Genomic DNA, 21,457 nt, shown 5'->3' with positions numbered 1-21,457 from the left:
AAAAATCTAGACGTTTTGGAGGTGGCAAAGAATGTAAGATAAATTATGTTACAGCTTCGTAGAAAGACAACGCATCCACTCCTACTTCTTTGCCTGTGATTTTTAAACCCTTTTAAACTGCACTTTATTTAAGCAGTTGATAAGTGGTTGCAAAGTTACCCCGGCTAGATTATCACGCAATAGCAAGATTCCAATCTGGTGACCGAGACTTATAATAAACTAGCAACAATTGAAAATTCTATTCAATGATTAAAGTTCTTTTGTGTGTGGCTCATTGATTAATATATTTTTAATGAAATTAATTTTCGTCAGCTGAAATTTTAATCAGAGACGAACCAATCAGATCCAATTGATAAGCTTCTTTGTGATTGCAGTAATCAGGTGTTTAAGACCAATCTACTTTGCCTTTATCTGCATTGTAGGTTTCAATCGAATCAGTCTTTTAGATTCCAAACACATGAGGGCGAATTCGCCTTGAAATAACAAAGAGCTGTAGTTTTAACAAGAAGCCCTTAGAAAAATAAACTGAAACAATCGATTGAACTTAAACTCAACAAAAGAAAAGTTAAAGAGTTTGAGATATAAAAACAAAATTAGATTAAAAAAAACAACCTCAAACTAAGTCTTACGAAAATCGAAAACAGTTAACTAAAATCAAAGAGAAGGTATCAAAAATTTAAATAAGTTAGGTGTATATTAAAACAGCTAATATCTATTACTTTGCAAGATGATGCAACTATTGCAGTTAATCTTAACCAATGGTTTGCTTTGACTGTGAATCTCGAGGGAAAAAAATTATTGACCACGTTAATCTTCATCTACCTAAAGGTACCCCAAGATAGAATGGAGCTAACACATTTTATATACTAGTCAATTGAGATTGTATTATTGTAGTGGTAGTTACACTACCTTACTCTCCCACTACAATTTTATATAGGATAGAATTCGGTAAATGGATAGCACTAGTTGATTTATTGCTGTTTTGAGAAATACCGTGAGAGCGAGAGAGCTTTAATTGTAACTGTTCGGAAGAATTCACAGTTCCCAGTAATTGTAATTAATAATCTCTGCTTTTTCAACTAACCTCTGCTGTTTTTAATCTAGTAAGTATTGGATGGTCTTTCCCCAAACTATAAATCAGTTCTTATGGGATAATTATTCCTCATCATAACATTGTATAATTAGGTATCATCCGTTTATGGGTCTTTCCTATATTTTAGTTTAGTAAAATGTTTGAAGAATGTAGTTGAAGTACAGTGTGCAAAAGAATAAACGAAACTCCCAGAGTTACTTTAGATTAGATTTTTCATTTTAGTATTACAAGGGATAAAATTTTTCATGTTCTAGAACTCGATGTTCAAAGGGGTGACCACAAATATGCTAATTAGCGCAGACAATACATTTAAGTTTCGAAATCAGACGCATAAACGTACTTTCTTTGAATAAACATACCGTGTTTTCGACATATTTGGATTTCTGACCCCCCAAAAATATGAGGTAGCTGCAATATGATAAATATGGTGGCAGTAGTTTCGTTCAAAGTTTAGACCCCTTAACGTTAAATTTATTTTTTGAGTATTTCAGAATATCTCGGGGATATTGAAAACCTTTTTCACACAGTTATAACATTCGTTTATCCAGAGATACTTCCATGCAAAAAATAACTCCAGGTAAATATTGATCAATTTTTATTATTTTATTCATTAATAGTCGAAATTATTTTGAATTTTAAGGTACACAATCTTTTCGCTTCATTTAAGGTAATGTAATTTTGCATGCCAAAATTCGAAATTTGAGTGAAATCGTTCGAATAGTTGTTGGTAATTCGAATTTTAAAAAGCCGTGTTTTTAAAATACAATTTCTCACTAACTATTTCGCCCAAATTTTGTATTATGCCATGCAGATTTACATTCTTTAAAATTATGTAAAAATTATATACCTTACAATGCAAAATTTTTTAGACTATTTTTAAATAAAATCATAATTATTTATTAACAGTTATATTTAGCATGAAATTATCATTGTATAAATCATTTTTCAAACATTGTGGCTACACTCCATATATTTGAAGTTAGAATCGCAAATCCATTGGGAAAAAAGGTATGTTTATTCAAAGAAAGTACGTTTTAGTGTCCGATTTCGTTACTTAAAATATCGTCTGCACTAATTAATTAGCATATTTAAAATCACCTTCTTAGACCACTAAGATTAAATCCTAGAATGTGATGATTCGATATTTAGATCAAAAGTTATTCAAGGTGGTCCGTTTTTTATTTTGTGTACTGTACATTTCGACAATAATGAACTAAAAAAACTATATCAGAAAAGAATCGGCAGCTTGCAGATTTCAAATAAATCAGCGATACGAAAGTATCTGAGATCTGTTAAAAAAATCATCTGAATAATTTGATCAGATTTGAATAAATCCAAATAATTCAATCAACTCATGAGAAAATATTTTGGTAGTCAAAAAATAAATTAAATTATTCTTCTAAATTGCTTTAAATAATCATTTAAATAAATATCAAACAAATTTTTACTTTCTTGTAAGCTGTTTGGAATACAGAATTATATTTCTGAAACAAAATCATGACGGATTAGGAAAATTTTATTTCATTTCCTGTATTGAGTAATTTTTCGTGACTTCAAATAGAAAATGAGGAATTCCAATTACTGAGTATGTGATGTGAGTTAACAAAGAGACACGTGAATCAACTAATAAAATATTACCACGCATCATTATCTTAACATAAATTTAGAGCTAACGTCTCAATGATTCGATTTCATCTTCGGCAATATTCCTTTTTCAACTATCTGATTGATATGAGAACCAATTTCATATTTGGATGAAATTAAGAAATATGAGCTATTTAAAAGGATAAGCAAACTTCTACAACGAAATATAATATTTAAAAAAAAAATTGGTACTTTTTGATTTGCCGGCACAAGGAAATTCAACTATTTTTCTTATTTTTTATTTAATTTTTTTTAATTTAATTCATTTTCTATTTAATTTAATTTTTGGTGTTTAAAAAATTAAAAAATAAAAGTAGGTGGAGGTCTGCATTTTTTGGTGACTTTACGTTTGTGCTCAGCAAACCGAAAAATACCGAACATTTGTATATAATATGCATTTAAAAATTTCAAGAATGAAATTTGCTCGATTTATTTTCTTCTTCGAAAGATAAATGAAAAACATCTCACTAAAAAAAAACGCAATAACAATAACCCTTCCATGTAAAAAAATATATCTCAGATATATATGTGCAATAAAACATTATGTAAAGGACAATTACAGATCAAAATCGTTGTCCTCTACCAAAATTAAATGCAACAAAAACATTTTTCCCTCTTTATTTGTTCAACTGTTGTGTATATTGAAAAGTACAATAAAAATATATTAATAAAACAGCTTAAAGTATATGCTGTTTGATTTTTCTTATCAGCGGAATCATTTCAATTCCTGAAGTAGTAAGTAATAATTCGAATGTACTTTAATTATCAGTTTAAATTTCAATAAACAAAAATAAACTTCCATAATTACCTTAAATTAAAAGCAATTTATGATCGACTGTAAATATCATTGTAGTATTTATTCTGGCGAGTCTGAATACAGCATATTTCTTCCGAAAGTAATGGTCTTGTAAATAATATCTTAATGTTTTCTTGCTTGTATAATTGTTTGCTTCCTTTCTAAAATTAACTGAAATATATCGATGTTACCACTAAAGCTCAGAACCCGTTAATGTGTACTCTTTATAGCTAACCTGCAAATTGACTGATTCGTTCCGTTAAAATGTAGAACTAATGTTTTTCAACGATTTACCTAGATAATGTACGCATTAACGATTTCCGCATCGTTAAAGTTCAAAAATTCGCTTCACTCATTATTTAAATTAATTTGTTGATTTTTTAATTATATTTATTGACTTAATTCTTTAGATACTGAGAAATAAATACATCACATAATGTTAATTTCATTTATTGTAATAATATTGTAAGCCATTTAATTCTTTGTGCCATTCGATTTGAGTGATTCTATCAGCTAGTGTAAAGATTGTTGAATTGTAATAACTTGACTTTTTTAGTTGTCGAAAAATATATCATTACGTTACGTTACATTAGATTACGTAAATTTGAGAGTACAGAAATATTCTAGTAGTTTCAGCAAAGATCTTATTTTCACTTGAACGAGTGTCCAGTAGGCAATGAGGTGTGTGTCCAGTAATGAGTGTCCAGTAAGTAGGTAATTATCATAATTACAGATTGCCTAGGTATTTTGATAGATGACACAAGTTTTTGATACTTTAATGGATTACCTGAGTTTATTTACATTTTAGCTAGATAATCTGTGGAATTAAGGATTTCTACACTTTAGTGGTAACATGGATATGTTTTAGGCTATTTGAAAGATCTATGAAATTGAAAAGTATTTATTGAAACTTTTTCTGCTTTAAGCTGATTAACTCAAACTGTTTTAGAATTAATTGTGGTTGTAAATATTCATTTTTATTTTGATTTTTAATGAAACTAGCTTAGTTAAAAAATACACATATTTCTAGCTTGTTATCAATAAAAGTAATTTTCATTAACTTTTGTTATTTACGATGATAAACTACCAGTTAAGATAAGTTTTCTTACCTGTGAGTCCGGCCCCCTCATCAATACACACCAATTCCGAAATATTATTAAGCAATCTTAAAAATTTCGCTTTGCAAAGAAAGCTTGCTCCACTCCTGTTGATCTTGTCTTCGCTAAGTTGATCTTGTTTGAAATGTGTCCTAATATTTGAGAACATTATTTGCAATGACTACATTAAAATAGAAATAATTTGTAAATGCTTTTATGATATTTAATATAAATTTAAATAAAAAGTTAGAAGTAAGCTTTACTTAATTGGACTCTATCCAAGGATATTCAATCAACAAACAATTTGTGCCAGGGATGTTAAAAACACAATGTACAATGGCTGTTTTTCTTAAATAAGGGCCGTTTCTAAATAAAAAACAAACGAAAGAAAACTTTCATGAAGCAATTTTATTTTTTGATTCCACATGCGTTTCTCTTTTTTTCAAAATCGTTGCTAAGTTTGCTTAATACTTAACATACCCTAAAACTAGATTTAGAATACTCTCTTCATAGTAACTTGCTGACTGTTTCAATAGCCAAGGGTTACACCTGTTTTTACGTTTTCGTCATCGTTGTACTGGTTGCTGTTAAAATGATGCTTGAAGCATTGGAAAAGATAGAAAGTAGTTAGCGCAAGGTCTGGGCTGTATGGAGAGGTGATCCAAAGCTTCCCAGCCTAAAGAGTCCAATAAATTTCGGGATTGAGCTGTGGAGAAAGTCAAAGTCATGGAGCAGCAAAATTTCCTGTCAGCTTGCCAATAGGAAGCTTCGTAAGCCTCGCAAATGTTCCGGTGAATATATGCAGCAGACAGGTTTTTTGAAGACTAAAAACGCATCACTGACGTACCTCATACGCTGAGGCAGCTTTGTTAACATTGAACATTTTAAAGACACTGAACTGACCGTACAGGTTCCCTACACAACTGTAACTGAGCACAGTTGTTTCCAAGGGATACCAAGACACGATGCAAACACTCGTTGCGACTCACAGCAAAACGACCCTTACTTAAAAAACAACCCTCGTAATCACTTTTAGGAGATAATATAATCTTGGTGTATTAGCTTAACCTCCATCAGTTGAGGTACCTTTTGATAGATGAAGGTTGACATGGTCGATAATTAATTCCCTTCATATTTATAGATTGTATAACTTTTATATTTCTTGGTTTAGAAAAAGATGTGGAAGCAAGTAATTCTGTTGTGTGTATTAATTACTGTGGTGAATGCAATTGCATGTGGAAACTACTGTGCAACCCATAAATGCCCAAAACTACAATGTAAAAAAGGACAAATAGTAATGAAAAGAGGTAGTTTCTGTGGATGCTGCAATACATGTTACACAGTGTTAAGTAGGTTGTTTCTTATATTTAATAAAATAGACATTATTCTAATTTTCTGTTTCTCAAACTATTATACCGACTTTATATAAATTTTAGATATTGACTGGTAATATCATACTAAGGGACAGCGCCTATCCATTTTCTACACTCGCCGACTTCCAGAGTTACTTTCGTTGTTCTTTTAATATATAGCTTCGTTCACTCATAAGATACTGATCTATATAATATTTTAATCTAGCTTTCCATGAGTAATGATACACTTCCTAAAACGAAGTTCTGAATTTTAATTCAACACCTATCTCATCTGCGTAAATTAAGTTTCATAGAAACAAATATCCTTGAAATATTAGGCAATACGCGTAAATTAATAAGCATGTTTAAAACAGCTTGTGGGTTGTGTCCCCTGCTCATTAACTCTCGCCAACCCCCGAAAATTGCTCTTTACGCAATCTTATATGGTTTGCTTCGCAGACCAAGCTCGCTTCGCTCGCTACTAACTTAGGTTCGTTGAAAATGCACAAAATTCTAAGAATTCAAAACAATCATTCAAATCCATTTAACAGCTTTTTTTTTTAAAAAAAATAATCTTTTTAGTAAATACTGAGGTTCACTCTGGTACTCGCTCTGTTAAGGTACTCTCTCTGGTTATTTCAGTTTCCGTTTTTAAAGCGCTATATGTTGAGCCACCTCAGCTAGATTTGACATGTGACATTTTTAGCGGANGGCTGGAGTGTTCAGTAGTAACGCGCCAATAAGAATAAAACTAATTAATTTCCTTTGCCCGGAAAACATTTTATTTCACATTTTACACACCAGATGGCAGTACCAGGATATTTTTAAGGTAATTGAAGATAGTTTGTTTATTTTAAACTAGATGTTAACACTAATCAAATACGTAATACAAACACAAAAGCCAAAAAAATAGGCACTTTTATGACCGTTTTCTTGAAAATTAACCGATCGTTAAGGGGTTAAAGCAATTTCATCAGATTCGTGACCACATACATTTATGAAATGCAAATCGTGTACTGTAAAAATTACTTTTTGCATAAAATCATTTTTGGGATAGTCTTATAAATTAAGATAAAAGTTTTTTGATGTGTGCAATTAGTTTTCAATATATGACAAAAACGGAAGAATGAGGGAAATAACATTAAGGTTCTAAATCTTTAAACCACCAGTCTCCAAAAAATTGGAATTATGTATCTTTAGGATCGGAAATATGAATCCATTAAAAAAACTATTTTTTCAGTTAAAATACATTTTTTGTATCTGGTTTCAGAGCTCCATAATAGTATTTCAGTTGATACTGTATTATTTTTTTAAAAATTGTTTCGTACTTCGCTATGTATTCAACACTATACAAAGCTCAATAAAAAATCGAGCACCTTAATAACTTCTGATCGAATGATCAAATTTTTACATGTTGAGATGTTATTTTAATGTAACAAGGAAAGGATCTTAATAGTACAAGCTAATCATATTTGGGTGATTTTTACGATACGGAAGCATTTACAAAAACGCACTTTCTCTAAATAAGCGTTCCTGTCTTACGGCAAATCTGTTGTTTTTTTTCTCTCAAATTATATGAGTACTGCGATCTACAAAATGTCTCAATAGAAAATAATCCAGAGCAACAATCACCTAAATATGAATTTCTTTCATCCGAATCATGCCACATTTTTAAAACTAAATGTAGAAAATTTTATGCTTTTTTTCGTATTGGATACATTTTAATGTTTATTACATATGTTACAATGAATGAGCAAAATTTGTGGTTATTGACTTATTGAATGTTAACATGTCTTATTGAATGTTGACATGTTGAATGTTGACATGGTGGTTATTGAATGTTGACAGTCACATAATCACTTCGGTGAATGTCCGAAATATACATTAGATCTAGTTAAGTGTCACTGTCCTGTATACATTTGCCCGGTATGCCCTACATGAATGTTTTTTTAAGAGCAAGTGCCATTGCCCAGTATGCAATTAACCGGTACTCAGAACACTGATGTTTCTTCTAATCTATCCTAAGCTCATATCAAAATATCGAATAAATATAATATTATCAACGAATAAGTTAATAGTAAGTAAATATACACTAGGTCCAGTTAAGGGCCACTGCCCGGTATGCCTTGCATCAATGTTTTTTAAGATCAAATGTGACTGACCAGTACGCATTTAACCGGTACACCGAACCTAGTCTATCCTCAGCAGATATTAAAATATCAAATAAATATAATAGTATCAACAAATAAATTAATATAAAATTGGATATAACAAATATTTCGGACATTCAAAGCGACTATGTGATTGTTGTCATTCACGAGTAAAAGTCGACATTCGCTTGATTTTAGTCATCCACGGTAACAAATACACTCTTTTCTATCTAAACATCAGTTTAAATATGCATTGCTTGATTCATTTTAAATAAATAAGATGAAATAAAACTTCTACATTTATATGTCTTTAAATGTGTTAAAACATTCACAACTTTTTTTTCTAATTTTAGAAGAAGGACAGAGTTGCTCCACGTTGCATTTCAGAGGTGGTCCTCCCCCAACTTCTGGATGTGATAAAGGTTTAGAATGTGATCCAGAAACTAACAAGTGTGCCTAAAGAAATCCACCATAAATATGTGAAGACCAAGGAGATAAAACGGCTTATGTCTGTTTTTTTCTATAAATATTTTTTCTAAGATTGGATTTCCATCTGTTGCTTATTGAGGATTATTAAGCTTTTAAGAATCAATACGGAGAATATATGGTTATCTCCGAGATTTATTACGTTATGAAAATGGGTCGTATTGCAGAAAAACCCTTCCTTTCTATGCGCAAAATTAATTTTTCTTCGAATCAGCTTTATGGACATAATCCAATCTTCTGCTGTGATGTTCATGTGTCAAACATGCATTCAAAATTCGCAAAAATTCTTTTTACAAAATTATAATACGTAGGTGGATCAAATATGAATTAGACTTTTTAATAGCAGCAGATGATTTTTATTTTCTTTGCTATGGTTATAATGGAACTTTATCTAGAGTCTAAATAATTGTCTGGCAGTATTTAGTTCTTTTTAAGTCGTTTTTTTAGTAACTCGAATCATGAGTGAGAGTAACGTTCTTAGTTCAGTTACATAACGCATAATAAGTAAATTTTTAATAAGATAAAGTATCGAACCGATTGAAATTTTGAGCAGATTACAGACACAGCTAGGCAATAACCGGAATATTTTGAACTTTTACGTTAGCTTTAGTACGTAAGTTTGATTAAAACTATGCATGATCACGTTTATTCTAGATGCTACTTATCTTTACGTTGTGTTGGCGTGATTCACTCTACAAAGACAAAGGTACAAGCACGCTGCTTCTAGCTGTTAAATGTTGTTTTCTCTTTAAGCTTGCCTATAAACATGGACATGGAATGTGATTTTAAAGAAATGGATTGATTAAATTTCGAAATGAGTCGTGTGATCTTACAGCAATTGACTCATTCAATAAAAAGGTAATTTAATTGGTTTTTGTTTAACTTTATGGTTGCCTAATTGCACCAGTTCCACAAGAAACTAGATATATTTTCGCTCTTTCAAAATAATAAATTATATATATTTCAGCTATGCAATTTAGTAAAAAAGAAGTTCAATAATCAATAAAATTTCAATAATATTTTTTAAATATTATTAATAATAAAATTGATCTGGATTCTTTATAGCGGAATTCATCAAAATCTATAATTTACCAAATTTTTCTGCTCATGGAACCACAGTTGTGTGTAGAGTAAAACATCTTGAATCGTATACCACAGCATTAAAGATACAGACTACGTCCACTGTAATTGTTTGTTTTGATTTTGTGGTCGAAGTTAAAATGATATTCCACTACGTTAGCGTTTTTACCTTACGGATTTTTGTAAGATCTTTTATTTTCACTTGCGTAAGTTAGATATATTTTCACGGGTGCATGTGCAGTTCAAAAGAACTAACGCATGTGCAACCGAAGGGCGCATGAGCAATTTCTTGAAATCTTAATAACGGGAAATTACGGAAACTAACGTGAATTTGAGAAATCTCCCTAATACTCTGACGAGGGTTCAAGTATGCAAATGGCATAAGTTATTTAAACAAGACCATGAAGAAGTTAAAAACTTGTCTCATGCGGACCCACTGAGTGCTCTTTCAACAATGCGACTCCCCATAAGGCCCCAGTAATACAAAAGTTACACCGGGAAACAGTTAAACATCCTCCATATAGCCTGAACCTTGCACCTTCAGACAACCATTTGTTTGAACCCAATAAATAAGCCTTTGGGGGAGAAAGATTTTTATCCAATGAAAAGATTTTGTGCTCAATTCTTTACTGCGCGGCATACTTTTTTCTATGTCACCGGGATAAAAAAAAAATTCAAAGACGTTGAAAAAAATAATTTAAATAGACATTAGAGCAAGGCTCTTCGTTAGGTGATGGGCATTTCGGTTAGGCTGTGGTTGAGTTGTGTTGTATGAAATGAGCGTGGCTTACTTAGTTTATCAGGTTATTTAACGTATCGTAAGAGATTGGAAATACTAGACATTTTGTGTTGTTTATGATGCTGCCATCTCTGCGTGAATGAAAATATCGTATTATTATAGTTCAGGGTCAAGCATTGGGAAGTGAGGGATGCTGGAAGCTCTTCATGTGCTAAAAAGATTGGAGAAAATATTGCGGTGTCAACGCAGGAACTGTTGGTTATGGGGTTCTGCTGGTCATAAGGTTCTGTTGGTCATGAGGTTGACATATTCGCTCTCTCGGCTATAACATGCACCCAGCTGCAAGGAACTAAGAGGCTTCATTAGTTGATGCAATAAAATTTTGGTTACATAAACGTATTAGGAGAAAGTAGTTAAACTGTTTTTCTCACAGTTAACAGTTTGAATACCATCATATTAAGGGGCATTTGACTGATTTGTTTGAATATGGTAAAATGACAATTAAATAAATTATTTAACCATTTTCCCCGAGAAATTTCTTATGGTGTAGCAATCATACATGCCGAAAATAAATAAATACTTAGTTAATGTGTTTCAATGACAGTTTTTAAAACATGGTCAATTTCACAGACATATATATGGCCTTGCAGACAAACATGTAGTCTTTTTCATAGACGTATTGGATAAGCTATATTGAAATTTGCAAATCTGACTTCATATTCGTAATTAGTGACCCTGTGGCAGCGCGTTGGACCAACGTTCGTGATAATAGGAGTTTGAATCTAGAAGGCGGAAGACTCCCCATGTAGTAAATGGTGACTGGTGCACGTTAAATCTGATGGGACACGAAGTTTTCCATGTTCCTGTAACAAATTCTGCTTCTAGGGATACTGAATTGGAGGCTGATCGTTCTCTGGTTCAGGTCAAAATTACGCTCTGTGGATGAAAGAAGGGATATCAATGGGTCCTATAAACGTGTGTGATGTATGGGTGCGGTAAAAGTCGAATTCTTTGGCATAGATGGCGCCATTGGAAAACAAGAAAAATCACACCCTTTGCCTAAATAGCCTACGTCTACAAGAGCAAAGCCTATGAATTTTATAAAATGCTGTTTATCAAAATATATATGTTAGACTTAAGCTTGTCTTTTCTTCAATTCAGGCTACTGTGTGACAACTACGGCGTCGCTCGCAAACTTTGATTGCAATGATTTACAGTTTCGCCAGCTGGTGGTGTTAAGAAATTGCCACTTGCGATGCTGGTTCTAATCAATATAACTCAGTGCTTGCAAAATATTAAAAAAGGGTTATGGAATTATTCCAAATGGACACGTAGAATCCTTTCACAACGTGAATTGACAGAATGATTATAACTAAATCAAAAAATTCCTTTTCAAAATTCGTTGTATCATTCAAATAAATTATATTATCATAATTAATATGCTTCTCACATTCAACTTGTTTGTTTAATCAGCTTATCCAGACTTTTGAAACTCCCAAACTATTCATTTAAAGGTGTTGCAAACTTTCTAAAAATGCTTTCATACTCGTTTCATCTATGAGAAGACATTACCTTTTGAAACCAGTATTCAAAGAGTGAGTAAGAATGTTCTCATTTTAATAGTAACTGTAAAATTAAATTTTTATAAAAACTATAGGCTTGATAAGTTTTTGGTTTCTTAATTAACATCCATAGTTTTATATGTATTGAAAATTAAGCTTAATTTAAAGATTTCAATTATTTTCTATGTCGGTGAAAAAAAAGTAGAATTTTCGAAGCAATAAATGTTTTTAAAAAGTGCATACTAAACATGAACTTATTGTCTTGGGAATATTTTTTAAACTAGTCGCAAGTATTTGGCCTCTTTAGGAGCTGAAAAGTTAATTTAGCTGATTTATTTAAATGAGAAAAACCTGTTTCATTTTACGATTAAGAACTCAATCTTGTCAATACACTCTAATTAAATAATCAAATATAGATTCACTTTTGAATCAATATCATTATTTTAGTTTCCATCTATTCCTTCCCATGTTCAAAACCATTTAACACACATCCATGAGCTACAGAGATCGACGCTTCATCTTTTAAAGCTGATAATGTACTACACTGGGGAAAAAATATTATCCGAACTACCTGCATATGGAAAAAGTCACCGTGTTTCTGGATGAATGAAAACACCAAGAAACACAATTATTTTTACCGGGCGGCTTAAGTAATAACTTTTGGTAAAATTAACAGAAAAATCAGGTTTTATTAATATGCTGTTTGCCAGTAAATGGGGTAAAATTTGGTCATTTTAACCAAATATGCAGTAATTTTGACAATAATAGTAGAATTTGTGATGATAATAGAATTATTTAATAGCTTATTTTTTATTTGGTAAGTACTTATTAATGTTTTTTTTGCCAGTGAGTTGTTCTTAATTTCTATATAAGTTATAAGCCAACATAACTATAAAAAAATGTGTATTTGTAAATATACAAATGCCTATATTAGACAAAACTAAATCAGTAGAAATTTGAATTTCACTGTAATCCCTGATGTGTAACGAGAAATAAATAAATTTGGTTTAGATATTATTGCAGGCTCGTGTGCTTCATATAACTACGAATGGCTTGTCTTTGGTCAAATTAAAGAAAGACGGCGCAACGATATTGAACCCGCTACCTCTACGCTTTAAAGCGTTTGGTGAAAGGAAAAAAATCTCGGAACCGGAAGCATCCATAATTTATAGATGCATTACTTAACTATAAATGTTAAGGGCCTGTCGCAACCGCTCTGAAACGTGGATGTAGCGGGATAATCCAGCTACAACACTGAAGGCATGTTATTGCTGTCTTTCTCAAACTTGTACTGTCTGTTTCCGAAATTGCAAAAGATTTCAAGCTAATCTTTGTATTTACAAAAAAAAAACACACTTTTATGTAAAAAAATAATTTAAATAAATCCTACTTCCCCATGAAAGATGCATACAACAGACACACTAGCTGATTCTATCTGAGTTGTTGTTGCTGCTGTAGTTCATTTACGTAGCACTAGAGCTGCACAATGGGTTATTGGCGATAGTCTGGGAAGCATCCCTGAGGATGATCCGAAGACATGCCATCACAATTTTGATCCTCTACAGATGGGATAGAACCCCTTCTTTAGTATTCCGACAACCTGCAAGCGCAGTCGAGTAGAACAGTTTTACGGTCGAACAGTTTAACGAGGACAAAAACCACATACCCTCGATCCCTACGCTGACTGATCCAAGTGGTCACCCACCCACTCACTGACCACAACCAGTGATCCTTGACTTCGTTGCTCTGCTAGGAACCGTGTCTTAACGATCAGTAAAGTGCGGGACTGAATCTGAGTGTAATATCTTTAAAACTCTTGAAAGAATTATTTAGATCCATTTACCCTCTGATCAGGAAACGCCATCTCACTCATATCAGTCATTTAAGGAAACCGCTATTCTTAATTAACTGCAGAAGTATAAACAGTTTTTTTACCATTCTATTTGGAAATGCGCATCGACATCAAAAGGATAAAATTGTCAAATAAATGGTAAAATAAATGACAGTTCTGTAGAACTTTTTCGCAATTTGTCATGATACCTTTAAGTATGGTATAAAAGGTAAGGTATAAAAGGAAAGATATAAAAACCACTTTTTCGATTAAATTTACTTTTCAATTTTGTAATCCTACTAATTGTGTGGTTGTAAGAACTATAAAATTTAAGACTATAATTTCCCGTAAACCGTTACTATGTGAAAGGAAAAATTACTTCACTAATGATTCAAGTAGCATACCTACCACACCTGCAAGTACGAAAACCGCCATGGTTAGCCTGATATTTTTATTTTATTACCAGGATTATGGCACTCTTTTTACCCAAAATCTCATTATAGTACCATACCTCTTTTTATAAATTTTACGAAAATTCTTTTCACGTATACGCACAGCCGAAAAAAATATCTGAGTAATGATTATCGTTTAAATCAATAAATTCTACGGTACTACTTCTAATATTCTATGGCTATTCTATGTATTATACATTCTATGGTTAACCTCTTAATATTATTCATCAGAATATTTAGAGTGTGTCAGCATGGAGACGTGAACATGGTTTTTCTGACCACTAAAACAATGCCGGCCGGGCACATATGAATATATATCACACAATGTGTCATAAATGCAGAAAGGTAAAAATTATACTGTAATAACTTCTATAGATAAAATCTTTTACTAAAATTTATTAAATTCTAAATCTATCTAACATTTGAAGCACTTTATAAATGAGGCCACTAATTGAAATATAATTTGAAATCTAATATAATATTTTAAAGTTAATGTCTTTATATAGCCATACAGTCTTAAGAGCAATAGTGTTTTTTTTTTTTAAATAATTGTCTAAGTGTTTTGAATTTAAAAATACTTTATTAATTTATATGTCAGTACATGAACGGCGTAAAAATGCGGAACAATTTTATCATGCATAACAGTATGTCCCAAAATCTTCGTATAGAATTTTCTTTAAAATGAGGAATTAAAAGCCTATTCTCTAGGTTTATATTTAATTGAAGCAAAAATCAGTTTTTATTTCGAACAGAAAAAAGGAGTTTAAAATTATCAAACTATGTTGCCAAATAATACTGAAATACGCTAGCTTTTCATAAATTACAGAATTATGCTTTATTATTTTGTCATAAGCTGCTTCTGCTTTTTTTTTCTCTTACATCTTGCTTCCATTCATAGAGCGTGCTTTATGAATTCGATTATAAAAATATTTAAAACTAAGCTATCTGTTAAATACTAAACTTGTCACCTTATAGAGACACTTTACACACTCTTTATAGTCACACTTTATAGAGATAGCTAAACCTACTCTAAAATATCAAGTATGAGTAAAAAAATTAGTTGAATCGCTCCTGAGAAACAATTACAGGCAGGTTAAAGTAATTACAAAATAAAACTTAGAAAAGTTTAAGTCGTTTATTTAGTATTACGTTCGACATCTTTGTATTCTTAAAATTATTTCATACGTCAAACATAATATCAGAACTCCTTACAAATATTATAATCATCCGATTAATATAAAAAATAATGAAAATAGGTTGTTTAAAAACCACTTTACAACTGTAAAAATCAGCGAATTTCACAATATCACCCACATTGAATAAAACTTCGAATTTTATGATTTCAAAATGATATTTTCTTATTAAAGCATTAAAATATCATGAAATTAGTTATTGCATTCATAAAATCATAGTGATGCTTCATTTGTGCTTGAATCAAAATTAGGAAGTTTTGCTTCATTGCTGTTTTACGGAAACGGCATTTTATTTTATTTAATTTTATTATCGTTGTTGAACTACCGACCCAATTCGTTTGGTTTGCAACTACTAATGTTCAACTCCGAAGTTTTGGAATGCTGAACCCAATCCAGAAGAGAAAGGAACTCTTGGATCAAGTATTGGGAGAAATTTGCCCTCTCTTGATGGAACTGACCTGCGTTTGCATTACATGCTGAGAAAAACCACGAAAACCTCCCACGGCTAGCCTGACAGTAAGGGGACTCTAATCCATGATCCGTTTACTACTGAGGATATTTTACGTCAGCACTGTGGTCGGTGCATGCCGGGTGTGGAATCAACCAGCTAGGATTCGAACCCGGTTCACCTCATTGGAAGGCAAAAGTTCCATCCCCTGGCCTCGAAATTACTAAGGTTGAAAAATGAGCGGGGATTGCAATGAAATTTTAAAAAATGAGGGTCGATAATTTGTTAGAGAATAGAAAAAAATATTATACGGCCCTATCTACAAGCAGCAGCAGTGCTACGTTGTTGTCGAAATTCGACACGCTGAAGGAACCAATTTTTTTTAAAAACTTAACACAGAGTTTTTATCGATATTAAAACTTATTTGAAAGTTACAGTAATTTCAAGCTTCTTTTTTTTTTTTTTTTTTTTTTTTTTTTTTTTTTTTTTTTTTGCTTTTTAAATTCTAAAAGGCTTAGATACTTAATTGCGAAGATATGTAAAACAAATATGGAGAGTACGACGAAATAAAGAAATTTCAGAAATGACAACTAGTTTTAGAATTATTATTTGTTCATCTTGTTATAAAAAAAAGTTTGTTTATCTACTGTCCATGGAAATGCAACTACTATATTGAAATTTGATGTGCTGATGTGCCATTTTGTTCCATAATTTTAACGAGAGTTTTTCTTTTCAAAATTCTTATTTGATCTTTTTAAGTTACTGGATTATTCTTTCATTCTTGGAAATTCAAGAGCTTTTACATGTTTTTTTCCTTAATTTTTCTCTTTAAGTTTTGACTAATAATCCATTGTTGCAAAAAAAATTATTTATTCCTTACGAGGTCTTTATTTCATAAGCTAACGCTGTAGTAGATGCCAATCAAAAGTAGCAGGAGAGAGAGATTACATATTGCCAGATATAAATCTTAGCATTTATAGTAATATTTTTAAAAATAAGAATTAACTTAATAAACTATAATAAAAACCGATCCCTATTTGAATTAAATAATTCTCTTCAACGAATAAAATTACTTCGCATTTATTTCCTCGTATTGAATCTCACAAACTATGTTCCCCACTTTATTGTTTTCAAGTACAGACGATAATTTTTGAAATCTAGGAATTGATTTTACTATGATTAACAAATTAACAAAATGTTCTCACATAAAGCTACAATTATTTTAAAACCAAAATGTTCAGTAATTTTGTGGAAAATATTTACGTTTAGGATTAAAGTAAATACGGGGATTCACCAGTGGTGCGAGCAAGGACGAAACTTACCTTTATTGTAAAAACAAAAAGACATGCTTACTCTGTGCGACGAAGGATTTAAGAAATAATCAGATTTTCGTAGAACTATCGGGTAGTAAATGATGAAATCAACCTATTAAATATGTCTATTTATTGTAGTTTTTCGTTAACTATTTACTTGATATTGTTATAGATAAAAATGTGGAAAGAATTAGTTTTCCTCGCAGCAATAATCTCAGTTGTGTATTGTCAATTGTGTGGAGATATTTGTAGCCGCAGTAAATGTCAAAAGCCTGTCTGTGAAGAAGGAAAAGTAATAAAAGAAAAAGGTGGCTATTGCGGCTGCTGTGACGTTTGTGTACCAGGTAAGCATCTTACTATAGTTTACATTTCCTACACATAAGCTAAGTGTATCCCTTTTTACCTTCCCATCACATTTTATATACCACCATGCAACAAATAATGTTTCACTAAAGAAGACGAAAGCTAATCAAAAACTACTTCCCTCAAAAATTTTTACAAATTTTTAATTTTCTATCAAATATCACATAGTAAATGGACAAAATTTTTTCACTATCCATATTTTATCGTTATGTTTTATATATTCTTCCCCTTAAACAAATCTAGACGCTGCTTTTATGTTTACTCCGGTAAATGTTGTACGCAACTTTATTTTCAGTTTCAGAAACAAAGAAATTTCGCTTAGGGATATAATTCAGGGCCTCATCTTCATGCCTAAGTTGACAATCTCACCTATGGCCTGGCAGATTATGGGTAAAAGGTGAAATTTCAAATTTCCTGATTCAAAACTTCGATGTTTAGAATCCAAAAATAGCAAAATCAACACCTTAGCATTAAGAAATATTTTGCTCCCAGTGCAAGTAAAATGTCGAGCTTCATTATGTCAACCAATTCTATAAGATGACCCAAAGATAAATATTTTTTTTCGAAATTGAAAAAATGTTTAAACATGTATATTACTGCAATAAAAATTTATTTACTCGATTACATGCATGATTCCTGTATAAGCTGTGTTGCTTTTTCTAATAGTACATAGATAAGTCTTTGGCCTACTCTTACAAATTAAGTGAAGTTTGACATGAGATCACCACAAGAGTGAAAGTAATTGATTGATTTACCTCAGAATCACACTGATAGATGGCAGCACCACTTACACGTGAGGGTACTTCCTCAGCTTAGACATAGATCTGAAGGGGAAAGAAATTTTTTTCTAGACCCCTGTACCCATGGTACAGCTCAGTGACCGACGACAGAACTTTCTATTCCACAGATTTTAAAGGCACATATATCGCCTGTGCTCGGTGCGTCATAACGTAGTCCAGGATTGAGCCCATACCTATCCGGACTGGAGTCCGATTCTCTGACCACTAGGCTAATGGCCAGCATGTGAATATGTTGTTCCTTAAGAAAGATTAGAATAGACTGAATTATAAAATAATCAATAATCTGGATGATGATCTTGAAAAACTATTATCATTTATAGAATCGGCTTCATACACTGAATGTTAGACAAAGAAAATCGATACAAAATAGAATAATAAAAAATTATCTAGGACTTTTTCATATTTTTGTTTACTTAAGTAAAAATACTTGATGGAATATTTTTGATTGCAGAAAATAAAGAAAACTGTATCACGATAGTTTTCATGGGACTTCCCGAGTGCATTTACATAAATAAACAGACAACCACGCCCAAACCAGTACACACCAGGTTGAAGAGACAAAAATCTTTTTGCCCTGGATCACAGCCTGGAGCCATTTGCAGGATAGATTAGAAATTTGAACATTGGAACATTAAAAAGAATCACTTAAAATGTTTTTCTTTTGACTGTAATGGCATTATTTTGCTTCATGTGCTACTGTCCTAAAATGTGAAGCCAAGGTTCATTAATGTAATTTAGGAAATCCAAACTTTGTAATACTTTTGTGTATACTAATGTGAAGACAAAATTTAATTTTACTGTATTACTAGTTTGTTGAATGTTTTATCAATAAAGACTGGATTAGAATTACTTACAATTTTAATGATTAAAACAAAACTATTGCCATACATGAAATTAAAATGCATTCGCTGTTAAACACTGGGTGTTTAACAACAAAAATCAACACAAAATGGGAAAATATTTTCTCCGTGACTTTTTTCCGATTTTGTTTACTTAAGTAAATACTTAGTAAAATATTTTAATTGCAGAAAACAAAGACTGTAAATCGGCATATATCCTTTGTTTATTTCTATAAATTTGTAACCGACAGCCATGCCCTAGTCAGTACACACTAGGAGAAAAAGACAAAATCCCCATTGTCCTTTATAAATTGAAAATTTGAGCATTCCAACACTAAGGAGAGAGTCACGTAATTATTTTTTCCTTTTGCCAAGAAAGCGCCATGTTGCTTTATGCGTTACTGTTCCAAAATATGACGCCAAGATACTTTAATGAGATTTAGAAAGTTCAAATTTTGTTATGTGTGAATACAAAGCTAAAACTTACTAGATTTCATGTTTCACGAATTTGTTTTTAATCAATAGAGACATTAGGTAATTACTTAAATGATTAAGAAAAACAGAATTATCACCTATGAAATGAAAATATATTCGGCCTCATACACTTAATGTTATATATAAAAAAAATAATACAATAATGAGAAAGAAATTTCTTCTCTGACTTTTCACACTTTTGTTCACTTAAGTAATTGCTTGATGAAATATTTTTAATTGCAGAAAGCAAAGAAAACTGTATACCGATCGTTATCCTGGGACTTCCTCAGTGCATTTATATAAATAGACAGACAACCACACCCAATCCAGTACACACCAGGTTGAAAAGACAAAAACCTTTTTGTCCTGGTTCACAGTTTGGAGCCATTTGCAGAATAGATTAAGAATTTGAACGTTGAAACTTTAAAAAGAATCCCTTAAAATATTTTTCTTTTGACGGTAATAACATTATTTTGCTTCATGTGTAACTATTCTAAATGTAGAGCCAAGGTTCATTAATCTAGGAAATCCGAATTTTGTAATACTTTTGTGTAATACTTTTGTGTATACTAATGTGAATACAAAATTAAATTTTACTGTATTTAGTTTGTTGAATGCTTCCTCAATAAAGACTGGATTAGAATTGCAATTTTAATGATTGAAACAAAACTATTGCCATACATGAAATAAAAATGCACTCGTTGTCATACACTGGATGTTAGATAGACAAAATCAAAACAAAATGGAAAAATATTTTCTCCATGACTTTCTTCCATTTTTGTTTACTTTAGTAAATACTTAGTAAAATATTTTGAATTGCAGAAAGCAAATACTGTAATTCGGCATATATCAAGGGATTTCCTTTGCTCATTTGTATAAATTTGGTACCGACAGCCACCCTCAAGCCGGTACATACCAGGAGAAAAAGACAAAATCTCCATTGTCCGGGTATCCAGATTAGAGCTATTTGCGTTATAAACTGAAAATTTGAACATTCCAACATTAAGGAGAGAGTCACGTGATTTTTTTTTTTTTGTTTCCTTTTGCAAGTATAGCGTCATTTTGTTACTGCTCCAAAATATGATGCCAATATTCTTTAATGTGATTTAGAAATTTCAAATTGTGTTATACTTTTATGCGAATACAAAGCTTAAACTCACTCGATTTCATGTTTTATGAATATTTTTTTTAATTAATAAAGACTGGAATAGAAGACATTAGGTAATTTCTTAAATGATTAAGGAAAAACAGAGTCATCACCTATGAAATGAAAATACATTCGGCCTCATACACTTTATGTTATATATGAAAAAAATAATACTATAATGAGACAAATTCCTTCTGGGATTTTTTAACACTTTTTTTCACCTAAGTAAATGCTTTGGGAAATATTTTTAATTGCAGAAAACAAAGAACACTGTATTTGGACAGTTATAAGGAGATAGGAGATAGACTAGGAGATTTCCTGAGTGCATTTATATAAATAAACTGAAAGCCACACCAAAATCTGAGCATACCTGGAAGAAAAGAGTTATTCCCAAACTTACTTTTTGATAATAGTAAACAAAGGCTTTTAGCACCCATGACATTCCCTTCCTCTCCAATACATTCACAACTGGACATTCAGTGACCGGCGAAATATGCTCCAGGCATACCGTGAAATTAAATTTCTACCCATGAAAANGTTGTTGTTGTTGTTACTTTACGTCGCACTAGAGCTGCACAATGGGCTATTGGCGACGGTC

At 31.5% G+C, this 21,457-nt stretch overlaps 2 protein-coding genes across 5 annotated transcripts in view; one reads left to right on the top strand and one right to left on the bottom strand.

Annotated features, from left to right (window-relative positions):
• Positions 1-18,484, bottom strand: part of LOC107438462 (uncharacterized protein DDB_G0274171) — a 96,665-nt gene extending 78,181 nt beyond the window's left edge. The window contains exon 1 of the mRNA XM_071179960.1: positions 18,461-18,484. Within this exon, the coding sequence (XP_071036061.1) occupies positions 18,461-18,464 (4 nt within the window). The 5' untranslated portion in view covers positions 18,465-18,484. The remainder of the gene's footprint in view (positions 1-18,460) is intronic.
• LOC107438468 (uncharacterized) lies at positions 3,317-20,361 on the top strand. 4 transcript variants are annotated; one of them, XR_006226137.2, is made up of 5 exons: positions 3,317-3,472; positions 5,802-5,979; positions 8,486-12,032; positions 17,409-17,580; positions 19,956-20,361. XR_006226137.2 is itself a non-coding variant. In XM_071179959.1 (5 exons), exons 1-3 carry the CDS (start codon positions 4,210-4,212, stop codon positions 8,590-8,592), a joined length of 315 nt encoding a protein of 104 aa, XP_071036060.1. In that variant the 5' UTR covers positions 4,195-4,209; the 3' UTR covers positions 8,593-12,032; positions 17,409-17,580; positions 18,851-20,361. The 4 variants fall into 4 exon arrangements, 3 of the variants coding, with proteins under 3 accessions (XP_071036060.1, XP_071036059.1, XP_071036058.1); XM_071179959.1 differs by lacking the exon at positions 3,317-3,472 and adding an exon at positions 4,195-4,239 and having other exon boundaries at positions 18,851-20,361; XM_071179958.1 differs by lacking the exons at positions 3,317-3,472; positions 5,802-5,979; positions 8,486-12,032 and adding an exon at positions 14,539-14,627.
• The last annotated feature ends 1,096 nt before the right edge of the window (positions 20,362-21,457 follow it).

This window comes from Parasteatoda tepidariorum, chromosome 4 (assembly GCF_043381705.1).
Source record: "Parasteatoda tepidariorum isolate YZ-2023 chromosome 4, CAS_Ptep_4.0, whole genome shotgun sequence".
Lineage (NCBI taxonomy): Eukaryota > Metazoa > Arthropoda > Arachnida > Araneae > Theridiidae > Parasteatoda > Parasteatoda tepidariorum.
Note: the sequence above shows the minus strand (reverse complement) of the source record. Positions and strands in the feature narration are given on the sequence as shown.

Excerpts from the sequence above, each read along its gene's own strand:
- LOC107438468 (XM_071179958.1), top strand. The coding sequence starts at position 14,589 with ATGAATATATATCACACAATGTGTCATAAATGCAGAAAG. Across the intron at positions 14,628-17,408 it reads TGTGTCATAAATGCAGAAAG|ATAAAAATGTGGAAAGAATT; the intron begins GTAAAAATTATA and ends ATATTGTTATAG. Across the intron at positions 17,581-19,955 it reads CTGTGACGTTTGTGTACCAG|AAAGCAAAGAAAACTGTATA; the intron begins GTAAGCATCTTA and ends TTTTAATTGCAG.